The 12,470-nt window shown below is 46.0% G+C and overlaps 1 protein-coding gene across 8 annotated transcripts in view; it reads right to left on the reverse strand.

Annotated features, from left to right (window-relative positions):
- RAD51B (RAD51 paralog B) overlaps nt 1-12,470 on the reverse strand; it is a 458,335-nt gene that overhangs the window by 41,366 nt on the left and 404,499 nt on the right. The window contains exons 14-15 of one of the 8 annotated variants that reach the window (XR_014317663.1): nt 1,870-1,931; nt 300-473 (exon numbers count right to left, since the gene is read on the reverse strand). The exons of 5 other annotated variants lie outside the window; for them this stretch is intronic. Coding sequence is in view for 1 of the 3 variants with exons in the window: in XM_082762404.1 (XP_082618530.1) it covers nt 1,780-1,931 (152 nt within the window). In the remaining 2 variants the exon portion in view is untranslated. Of the gene's footprint in view, nt 1-299; nt 474-1,731; nt 1,932-10,029; nt 10,366-12,470 lie in introns of those variants that run through there. 2 more of the 8 variants (XR_014317664.1, XM_082762404.1) reach the window with 2 other exon arrangements.

The raw sequence follows: 12,470 nt of genomic DNA on the forward strand, positions 1-12,470 counted from the left end.
TTGCCACACTGCCTGTGTGATTTCAGGCAAGGTACTTACAATTTTTTTAGACTTATTATCCCTGTCTTTAAACTGTATTTAGGACTTACTTCACAGGGCTGAGAAGAAGGGGATTAAGCTTTAATTCATTAATGTTTGTAAAACATTTTAGAACTTGGATGGAAATTTCCCAGGTTGTGCAGAGAGCATTAAAAAGCTTATCTCCCTCTCTGACTGCAAATGTTCCTGTAATATGAGAGAAACGAGAGAAACAGTGCTTGCATTTCTGTGTTTATAATAATAATAATAAAAAAACTTACCCTCCAGCTTCCCCTCTCTATCTCTCCATGTTTAAAAAAAAGGAGAACCAGCAATGAGAAATTTTAGTCTAAACAGAGTGCAGTTGCTCCCTGGAGACCTGAATGTGTCTCAGTGGAATTTTCCCTGCCTTCAGCCTTTTGTACTTCTGAAAGGTCCTGGAACCAGGCATGTGACTGTAAGAGCAAAAAACACTTCTGTGTCTGAGTGCTCTACCAAATATTTACAAGATACCCAGATAAAATGGCTACAAGCAAGTTCAGCAGGGTTTGACTGACCGGACAGCAGTGCAACGCTGTCAAGAAGAAAATCTAAACTTTAATTAAAACAAAATTAAAATGAAATTTTACAAAGGTTTCTTCAAAGCACAAAATTGGTAACACTAAAACTGGAGAATTGCTCTTCCCCAAGGTGAAACCTATTAGCTTTTAAAAGTAGTTTATTGAAGTGGAGTAGCTTACTTGTTGTGATGGAAACTTGGAAACTTCCCTGTTCAAGGAGAGCACAAAGCTGTGCGAGCAGGCGTGTAACAGGATAGCTGAACAGTCTGCTCCACGCCATCCTTTCAGTTGGTTGGGAGCAAAGGGACATCGGCTTCCACACCCCAGCACCTCCCCAGCCTCCCGCACCGCCGCTGTAAGGGCACGCAGTAATTTTAACAGGTGCTGTGCTCGTAATGCTCTGCTCTCCAGGAGGCTGCTCAGAGAGGCTTCCCCGTGAGTGCAGAGCACAGAACCAGCCACTTGGGCCGAGGGGAACCGCAGCAGCCCTCGGCACTAACTCAGCACACACATGGCTGTCCTTAGGGTTGTGAGGCTGGAGGGCTGGCAACAACTTGGTCCTGATCACAGCCCAGCCAGTGCCTTCAGCAGCCTTGAGCAAGTCATACGCTCAGTCTGGAAGGTGAGTACATAGTGCTGGGCTTTGCAGTCATGTTGCAAACACTCCAACAGTGCTTTGAAGGTAGAAAAAGCTAAGCAGCTGTAACACACGCCAGCCTTCCCACCATTTGGATTCCTACCTGCTCTCCTTCGCTTCTGAACTGCCAGTACCCTGCTACAGCCAACTCTGTTACATCATCCCTGATGATTTACAAGAGAATTACAGGAATAAGAGCCCACAGAACTATCGCTTCTTAATAAAACCAACGAGTGGGTTTACCATTTCTCTTAAAAAGCAGAAGAGAACATTTCCCTATGTTATGGGCTGAGGAAAGCAAGTGCTGTGTGTTTGTCAGTTCCTGCAGACTGGTGAGGTGTAGGGGTGAATTCGGAACGTGTGTGTGGCTTATGTTTCTTCACTAGCATTTTAACCTGAACAAAATTCAGAATTTTCATAATTCCAGAGTTTAATATGGCACCACACACACAGAGAACAGCATCTGCTTTTGAAGTTAGTCTTTAAAGAGGCAAAAGAAGAATGCCTGAATTTTTGAAAAAGTGTTGTTTATTCATTTCTCAGTGGAGTTTGCATTTGCCCTTTCTATGGATTGGATAGATCGCCAGGAGTTGCACCGGTAGTGCTGGGTAAAGCAGCATCAGCTAAAGTATTTTTCAAGACAGCGTTTCTCACTTGTATGGTCTGCAGGGCAGGATTGGTTCCTTCCCAGGTTAAATCTGATTGATCCTTTCCATCTGAAACACACAATAAAGACAGAACCTCAATAGCAATGTATAAGACTGAGATGACAAAGTTAGTATTTCTCCAGTGAACAGCCACTTGGAAACCTGTTTAATCCACAAAACAAATAAAGGTACATTTCAGTATAAATTAATTTCACAGATTAGTTGAAAACGGATTAATTTATGTGTAATGATCCTCATTCTGCTGCCTGCCTGGATGTCCTTCTAGTTACCAATATCCAGACTCATTCTCATTCTGTGTGACAAAGTTTCTGATGCTCCTCATGCTCTGGAGCCAAACCTTAGCACAGTCCAGGCCCCTCTGTCACCCCGTGGCAGAGCTCTCCCAGTGCCAGTGTATACTTGCTGAGGAGCTTCGCATCACTCTGGTTTCCCAGTAAAACCGTTTTTTTGATAGCCAGTGCCTATGAACAGAGAATGGGATGTGCAAAAAGACTGACGTTCTCTACCACAGGTTTCTCTCTACAGTTCAAACACGTTTCCTAGAGTTAAGCAGAGCACAGCTCATACCAGTATATCTTCCAACTATTAGCAAATTGCCTTGGATTCAGAGCAAATATTATGGCTGCGCCCTATGTGCTTTCCTAACGCCTAGGCTGAGAGCAGAGCCTCCCTCCTAACCAGTACGAGCTGTTCCATTTTTAATCTTGGTCCCATGTCAATGCCAGGAGGTAAAGTGCTTTGGGATTATGTTACTATGTAAATAAAGAATATTAAATTACTGTGATTAGACACCTTATGGACAAAATGGACTGCTTTTTGTGAGAGGAGATATTAAAAGACAAAATAAAAGCATCCTTTAATGCCTTTCTAATTGACCTGCAAGCTGACGGAAAGAACACAAACTGAAGAAACACACAGCGTTATTAAGACCAAAATACCCAAGGTAAAAATGAATCATCAGTCAGATCGAGTCATGTCCTCCTGTTCACTGCTATTAAGTGCATTGCAAGGTATCACGCTCCTACTCAAATATGTACTTCTCTTCCGATTTCTACAGCTGATCTGTTGTGACAAGCTCTGCCCCAAGGACCCTGCAGAACAGCCAGCTCCTATCTGGGCCGATCCCTATTGGGCTGTATCAAAGCCTTGAAGAAAGTCAATAAAGCTGAAAGGAGGAGGGTGCAAGGCATGGTATTCCCCTGCAACAGGCCATGACATTATTAATATTAACCGAGGGGATATTATAGAAGAATCATGAGGCTTACACAGGTTGGCAAGGTAAGCTGTAGAGAAAATGTAGAAAAAAATGTAGCGAAAATCCTTTCTGTGAATTTCCTGGGAGAGCCTAAACAATCAGTGTAGTTGCCTACACTCTGCCTTGCTTGCAACAGGGCTGGCAGTAAACCTATCTGAAAACACGTTCCTGCAGAAAGCTAAGAAAGGGAGTAGGTGAGCAAATTCTTTCCAAAGAAGCTACTCTTACTTTGGGAACTTTATATCCTTATCCTATTAAAACAAAACAACAACAAACAAACAGACACACACACACACACACAGATACACAAATAAAAAACCACAACTCGGCTCCAAAAGCCCCCAAAATAAGAAACCAGTTAATGGGAAAAATAACATTATTTTTAGTTGATAAAGTCCCTCAGCAAGGGAACAGAAAATACCATCTGTCTTCAAGAATTTAGGCATTCCGCAGTCATGATGCACTAGGCTTACAAACATTGTCATTCTTAGCACATTAAAGCTGATGTAAAAGATTTTTGTAAATGTTGGATTAGCCAACTAGATTTCTGGGCCTGAGATAACACAGTAAGTATGCATTTTCACTACGCTATCTCTTTTTTGGTCATTTGTTTGTTTCTGTTAAACTGTGACTTTTTAAAAAATCACAGGAATTTTGCAAGTATGTTTAACACCACTGCTTCTTGAACAGCATCATGCAGGAATGCCAGGCCTAATGAATCTCAGAGCCTGTAAAAGCAGTGGGTCACAGGTTTCATCTGTAAGACTCTACAGCTTTTTCCTGGATTTCAGTAAGGTCCATTTTCCACCAAGCAGGGTTTGTATTGGAAGCTCAGTTGCAAGTTCAGCCAAAGAAAGACACCATCCATCCGTCATCACAAATTATAAACATTAAGATAGCTTTTTGGCACTGGCTTTCTAGAATAACCACTCATTATTACCAGGTATCAAACAGTTCCCGTTGATCTTCTACGGCATAGTGTTACCCAGTTGTGTCCTTACCTGAAGTAGGCTGATGCTACATAAAACTGCTTGGGTTTCTATACGGGCTCTCATTCAGCCTATTTTATTTTCTCTGAGTGATTCAACTGGTGGAACTGGCCTAAATGATTATAGGCAAGCACATGTAACCCTTTCATGGGGCCAGAAGCCATTGCAAAGCTATTTGTAGTGTATGTATGCAAATCAACTTCAGTTTAAGATAGTCTGGGAGAAGTTTGAGGGGGATTTCCCTGCTTTATGTAATCTATTGTTGCTTCTTAGCTTCCTCTATTCACATGGCCAGGAGGCATAAGCATGACACCGCTGGTAATTTCTCAAACTCAATCTGAAAGCAAAGACAATGTGCTCGGTGACCTACAGCAGCCTCGCAGCTTTCGGTAAATCCTCAAACTCTGGCTCAATGATATCCGGAATAAGGGCGGCCTGGAGGAGAAGTGGGGGAAAAAACGCAGCTGGTAAGGGCTTGGCTCACTTACTGGCATGCTTCGAAAGTGGTTGACAGCCAGGGACATCGATGCGCTAGCCCTCAGACACAACTCCGTCCTACCCATAGCTCTCATTTACTGTTCCCAAGCCGTACAAAGCGCCGCATCTCCCATGTGATCGGTGCCCTCAGCTCAGAGTGGGATCAGCATGGGGCGGTCAGGAGACCAGGCTGCCAGCCACACCATAGCGGCCGCCTTCCCCTGTCATTCCCAAGTGGTGGCAGAGAAAAAACTGGTCTCGCTCATGTGCCCAGGCAGATCTAGCAAAGGTACTGAAATGACAGGCCAGGCAGGCAGAAGCCCTAAGGCACGTCCCCCTCAGGTAGGGGAAGCAGCCCCCAAGGAGCTCCGTGCTGCTGAGAGCAGGCGGTGCTGATGCCCAGGTGAGCCTGCTCAGCACCAGCCCAAATACTGGTCTGTGCACGGCACTCTGTGCTGTGCCGATTGCAGTGTTATCGCCCCAGATAGGAAGATTTATAGTTCAATAGCTACCCAGATTCTGAGAAACAGGCTTACCAAAAACCACAGCTAAGGAAAATATAACAGGTGAAGTAAGCGTGGTGGTACCGAAGAGGAAGGAAACCTCTCTGCAGCGCACTGATAAGAGCACGCTTGATACAAACTGTGTTCAATTTGGACAATCCGCAACCAGGAAAGCACAGGCTAGCTGAAGGAAATTCAGCTCGGAGGCTCTAGGGACTGAATCGGTCTGTTAAAATGCTTTGCTGGTTTTATGTATCTCTACTTAATTAGGATGCTTAATGAACACATTGGAAAGATAGTAACTGTTAAATATTCAGCAGGCTGGCCTTTCAGTTACAATATGACAATTCTGAATAAAGTTCTCGGAAAGCTTGTGCTAGGTACTCCAACAATGCCAAAGGGAACTGGACTGGAGGGGGAAAAAAAAAAAGTAAAAAAAAGTAGGGCACTATTGTGGAGAACTGGCTAAAAACCCAGGCCTTGCCACCAGCCCATTGAATGATCCTGGGCAAGTAGTCTCCTACTCTGTGCTTCAGTTCTCTCATCTGTAAAAACAGTACAATGATGCTGACCTTCCTGGTAAGTCGTCGAGATGACTGGATAGAAAAGCTGCAACACATTATTCATTCCTAATTACAATTTCTGAGGAACGAAAGGCAAAGAGAAGAAGCCATCGAGCCTTCAGGTTTCCCTGATCATCATAAAAAAGGAAAAAGCACCATATAACATGAATTTCGTGCAAAGAAATGTTTAGCGAGTCACCTTTAAGGCGGAAGAGTGGAAGCACAACTAAAGAAAGCTAAAAGTGGGCAGACTCTCAGGAAAACACTCCAGATGGTGAAACGAGTTAGGCTGCAGAACAGGCTCCCACAGGAAGCGGTGAAACCCCCATTGTTTCAGACATTTGAAACTGAATTCTTCAAAGTGCTGGTATATATAATACAAGGAACCGCTCTGCACTGCCTCGGAGATGTCAGCGGTGCTGGGACAATCTGTGAGAGCTACACACACCACTTCTGCAGCCCTTAGCAGAATTGTTGCTGCCGTGCCTACGAGGAGATGTAGATTCTCTTTTGATCAATACAGTAGCTGGGAACATCCATCGGGGAGTAACTACACTGTGGTTTTGCAGGAGATGGATTCAGTAACCCTGAATAGCTCTTTCACATTCCTGCTTCTGAGATCTGAACTTTGCATGTCCAAGAGGGGAAAAAGCCACCTCTACCAGGTTACTACAGTGTGCATCCTACAGACAGACTGTTTACCTCCTATATCACAAACTAATGAAAAACTGGGTGGCTTGATATTTACAGGCAGCGGTTTGCAGAAGTACCACGATTTTAATAGGAACCAAATGAAAGCTCATTACGTAAACAGCATTATGAGACGCAGAACTGATGTCGAAACGCTAAATGCTCTAGGTCAAACTCACCAAAATGGGAACTGGCAGTGGCTTGCTGGAATGCTGGGGTTTCTCCACACGCGGATACTACTGCAAACATTTCCCGCTGCTGTGAGCGCTGGTTCAGCTCCTCTGGAGGTAGCTGCAGAGGGAGCCTGACTGCTTCTGTTGTTACTGGCACTCAAAATCTCAAGACCTTTTCTGAAATCCAAATTCAGAGCCTTGGGCCAATTTTATTGATACAACTTGGTTTGCTGGTTGGAGCAGGTAGAGGGAGAGAAATTTTTAGAAGGAGCTTAGAACTGGAGCTTTAATGCCTTCATTTCCTCTTGGTCTCATACCTGCTGGTATGCTAAGAAAGAGGCAAATTGATTCAGATGGCATAACTGCACTGGTGACCCTGCCTTATTTTATTCACTTTGGCTCTGTACAGCCTTCTCTCACAGGCTCCCTGCCTTCAACACTCCCATCTTCGTGGTGACCCAAACACGTCAAGTCTCGAATCCTCCTTTCTGCGGGGTGGGGAGGGACAGGGGAAGGCAGCCGAAGAGCCTGCCCGGGGGCAGGACGAGCACGAGCACTCCGGATCCCTTGCAGACACTGGGCTCTGCGAGGCCTCGAGCGCCGCGGCACGCTTCACGTGAAGGCTGGCACCGCCTGCCTGCTGCTGCCGGCCCGGGCCAGAAATGCAGCAATTTCCTTAGGAATGAATCACTAACAGAAAACAAACAAGAGCTATTTAAGAAGTTTCTCTTTCCCCCTGAATGTCCTGTCCAGTATCATATTCCTGACAGTTTATTCTTCAAGAATTTAGTCATCTAGGGTTTCAGTGACTCATCTGATGAACCTTCTACCCATTTCCTGGAAAGAGTCCTGTGCAGTCCGGTGCAGCCCTACTCTCATTCTTCCTACATTTTCATATATTTCAGCTTTTCTCCATTTTAAGCGCGGGGGAGAGGCAAAAATATTTTGAATGCACCCGAATTTGCAATGCAACCGGAAAGCAGAGTGGTGAAAGAAACATCTGGAAAACAAAGATGGGCACTGAATCACAGAGCCTCTTTTGGAAGAAGCTGCCCCTTGGATGGAAAGCTGGAGAGAAGAAAAGAAGCTGCTGTAAGAAGAGCTGTGTGGTACAATACGGTCATGAATTTGCCAGAGCTGTACCCTATAAAATGAAGATGAAAAAGATTTGAAAGCTCTCACACATTGCATGGGCGGGTGTGACTCACTCTGGGCAAATGCCACTGGTGACAAGTGCCCTGACACAAGCTATTGAATGAATGGGGCTGGATGGGAACCAGAGTAACCGTTCTACATATTGGGGCCAATCTGAAAGACACTTCTGTGCAGAAAACAACTGCTTCCTTTCCTAATTAAAAAGAAAATTCCAAAGCTGCTCTCAGACAGCTTGAAGGCAACTTTAGCAAACTTTGATTTAAGCTGCACGATGCCTGCAGCAGATGGCTGACATCACTGATGTCCAGACCATTCCTCCCAGCACATACAGGTGTGCTACTGTATATATTTATGCTACTGCTGAAACAGGGGGCTGGTGTTCTTCTTAAAATGTTCAGAACTGTGAGGGAGCGTGATCCCATCCACGTAAATCCCAGCAGTGTGGAGCAGCTCGGAGACACCACCAGCCTATGCTCCCAGCCCCCTGCCTTCTCCTGGGAAGCCTGCAGCCGAAGCACCACCAGCTTACACTAACAGGGTGAGCGAAGGAATTGTGAGATCTGTCTGATGCAGGCTGGGACAACATGTCAAGCATTCTTGGAGGATGATTTCAGCGCTCAGTTATACGAGTACCACTGGCATGTATACTGCGTGTGTACATGCAGAGATACGCTGTGTATATACACCAACGTGCATCACAGGCCTGATCCTTTTCAAGGGATACAGTGTCAGGTCAAAGCTGGCCCGACATTCTTCTTATTGAAAAATAAATAAACTTTTACAAGCCCTGATTCCAACAGAAATGTTTCCATGATTTATTTTAAGAAGGGAACATTCCCCTGCAGTGCTCACCGCAACCCAAACATTGCAGTGCTGTGCAAGAGCATGAGAACCAGAGAGGAAACTGAAGAATCTATTTTCACTGCTCCAGAAGAGAAACACAGAAAGTAAACAAACAGCAAAAGCACTGACAAATAAATTTGATTTCAGTCTTGGCTGCAGTGTTATCTATACTATGGCTAAGGAGACTAGACTTGAAGCATGCATGTTTTTCTAGCGATTTCTGTAAGACGTGACTGAGTGTGGGATGGGGACTTGTGGGAGCCATCTACACTAGCAAAGGGATTAATTTTTCTTTGTCTGATCCTTCCTGCTCCTCATACCTTGCCTTACACATCTGAGAAACTGAACAGCAAACCAGAAGAAATCGGTCTCTTTCAAAACTAGAAAATAATTTGAAGCTTAGGCAAGCTATCCAGGAAATAAATCCCTTGTTTGTGGGAGAGTTGTTAACTCTTGAAAGTGATGGGAAGAGTCTTTCTTCTAAATATCTAGAGCCCTCTATGCAACAGAAAGTGAAACCTGCCTTCGGTGCTACTGCCTTTTGCTTTGATAAGTCTGCAAAAAGCAGCAAGCAGTAGGATAAGAAAAACAGGCATATGGAGAGAGAAAGAATGAGCAAGCAAGCAAATGCTTTCCTGACAAAACTACAGACTTGTGTGATGACTGAATTTGGCCCCAAGAAATGCACACACACATGCATACACACATACACGCACCCCCCACCCCCTCAATGCCTCAGTCTGAACGGTCTGTACAGAGAAGAGGGAAAGAAAAAAATGTCGTGAAGCCTGTCCAAAAAGGACTGTGAAGATAGAAGTCTACTGGCAGCGTAGTGATCGCACCAGAAAGGTTTTGGAAGCGGTAAACAGGAAATGGTTAAGTAAAAGCAGGTGGAGCATGCTGACTGCAGGAACCAAGCAGGAAATAGCTGAGCGTCTGAATGGATGCAAAAAAAAAGCTCTCTTGCTCAGCCCTTGGCAGTCACAGTATGCCCACTCCTCCTGCTCCCAGTCCTCCTCCACCGCCCTTATCTCCCCAAGCTACAAAGTCTTGCAGTCAGCAAACACCTTTTGCTTGAGCAATGCGCTCGCCTTCAATTTCAGAACCAGTGCCGGAGGCTTGGCAGGCAAGGCTTATGTTCTGCCTGGGAGGCAGAGGAGAAGAGGGGACTCACCAACTGCGCCAGGGATGGGTCAGGAGCACTCAGCACCTGCCAGAGGCTTCGGGAGCTGCAACAGTGCCTCTGGCTGCTGCCCCAGGTGCCCTGGTCCCAAGGGTATTTAGCGTGATAGTGAATCAGAGGAACATTTCTACCACCCCACTCGTTCTAGGGGGCTCCCAGAGCACTCTGCTGCAGGATTCATTCTCCATCACTGCTGAAACAGCCCCTTCTGGGGCAGAGCCCTGCAGCTGTTTAATAGCTCACAGCAACATCGCACAAGCAGATGGAAAAGAAAGCAAAATGTGTAAGGAGCGTTCTTTCCATTTTCTTTCCAACCTTCCCTTTCTCTCCTCTTTCTCTACAGCTTTTCTTGCCAGCTCCAGACGACTCCAGATGTGTGTCTTTCCCACCAGTATCTGAAGACATTTGGCTCTGGAGCCGGGCGATCTGCGTGCCAGCATGCTGCCTGCTGGGGCTGCCAGCCCCGGGGCCGCGGTGCTGCTGCCACGCTCTCGCCCCTGGCTGTCCTGCCCGACACGCTGCTGGATGGAGGGACGGGGTGCTGGTAGGGAACAATTCTGCTTTCTTCCAGATGAGTACAGCCTGGATGTAAAATTGCTTAACGCAGATAAGACACTCTTGCCTTCAAAGTATGTCAGTCACATTAAAGCCCTGAGGAAAGTTAAGAAAGGAATACATACATTATTTCTGCCCTCCTCTTCTAGATTTAATCTGAAAAAATATCTGTTTTCCTTATATTCTGAGCAAAGAAAAGAGTAATGGCAATCAAGCTTGTATGGAGTTACAAGTACACAAAAGAAAGTGTTTTACTAGTAGAGAAATCTTACAAAGAAGTCCTGCTCGTTTTTGACATCATTATTTTGGCAAAACTCACCAGGTGTTACTGGGAACTGTTCATCTTTTAAAACAGAGAGCTACCACATACAACCCAACACCTTTCAGAGACTTAGGTCCTAGTCTAGGCACGGCCTTTGTGGTTCAAACTCATTTTCCAGGTTCAAACCCACCCTGCCCAATCTCCAACATCCCCACTTCTGCCCAGGCTGCACCTTCTCGGTCGCGGGTGACCAGGGCCTGGCCCCCTCACCGCTGCTCCCCTGGGAGGGGGCCGAGGGGCACTGCCAGGGCTGGGCTTGCTGGGTGTCTCCTGCAAGCACCCTCACTTGGTCCTGGTGCCGTGTTGCCTAAGAGCATGGAGAGGACGTGTCCTGTCAGCGTGGGTGGGTGGCAGGACAGCTGCTGGGAGTTAAACCTCGGCACTGACCTTTGAGGAAGAACAGGCTGTGGTTCGTACGCATCTCAGAAACCCAGGGAAAGTGAGTGAAATGAGCTGAACGAAAATAAGCAGGTGTCTCTCTCCCGCTCCTTTCGCAATTTCTGCTCACCCACCCGCATTTTTTTTTGCACTCAAGTTGTCAAGAAAAATGGCAGGAATGAGGTTCCTGGTATAATTACAGCTTGCTGAGAAAATCGCAGCCTGCAGCAGTAATTCCTTCAGTGCTGGAGACAGATGCTGCTGAGGTCTAATCGCAGTGTTCCCACTAAGCAGGCCCCGAGTCTAATCTGTCATCAGCTGAGAGGCCGCTGACTCCTGCCGCGTGTGAACTGGAGCTGCTCGGCCTGATCCTCTCCCCCTGGCCGGAGCAAGGCAGTGCCAGAGGGAGGGTATGTTTCCATTCACTCCTTGCCCTCAGCGACAGCGATACTGCAACTTCAATGCACTGCTTATCTCTCCTCCATGCCTCCTATCAGGGCCACTCAAAGCCTCGCTGGAAAGGGCTCAAGTGCTTGTTTTCAGCTTACAATGCCGTATAGTGACTGCAGTTCAAAAATACAATTTGAGCTGAGATAAGTTGAAGGAGAGGCTTAATGAGAACGGCCTGTAGCTAATTCCTCCTTCCAATATGCGTGGTATTTTCTGCTTATTAGGAGGACTAGGCTGCTGCCCTCGGTGAATGATCTTATAGCCCCTGCATGCTAACATCAACAACAGAAAATCAAGAGTACGAGTACAGGCTGATGAGCACAGAAGTAGGAAGAGGAAAAAGGAAAAGTGCTTATATTGAAAAAAGAGCTGGGAGAGAGCACACGCGTGAGGAGAGACTGCACACCTCTCCTATGGGTTACACACAGTTGCTATTGCCATCAAATGTTCTCATGTTAAAAAAACTGATGTTCTGTAGCAGCCTGTGGCCAACTCCATTTCTTAGTTTTCAGCAATTTTTCTCAACCTGCACGTGGTAGCTGTGTGGACACGACGATGTACATGTACCAGGTCTCTACAGAAGCAGTGGATATGGTGGCTTCTCCATCACTGAGGAGGGAGGGGGAACAAAGCGTGGCACGATGTCTCAAAGAGGGGAAGGAGTGACTCATACAGGAAGAAAAACAAAGCAAAGATGAACTTAGAGCACAAGAGAAGAGGTAGACTGTTGGCTGCAAATCAACATTCTTGCACTCAGAAGGGTGCGCAGTACAGCGTGAGGAGTTGTGCTTGACAGTAATGGAAGCCCAAGGAAGTTTGATTAAGATTAAATGGCAGTCACTGGCCAACACAGAAAAGAGGCTTTAAGGTGAAAATCAAAGACAGGAAGTGACTAAGTAGGTCAGAAGCTGTGGGTAGTGAGCTGGATAGATTAAGTGGGACTTGGAGCGACTAAGTTAGCTCTGCTAATGACATATGATAACACGCATAACGTCGCCAAGTTTAACAAATCTGACTCTGAAATCACCTTCAAGGTCCTGATATCAAATCA

Source organism: Aythya marila, assembly GCF_965140915.1.
Source record: "Aythya marila genome assembly, chromosome: 5".
Taxonomy (NCBI): Eukaryota; Metazoa; Chordata; class Aves; order Anseriformes; family Anatidae; genus Aythya; species Aythya marila.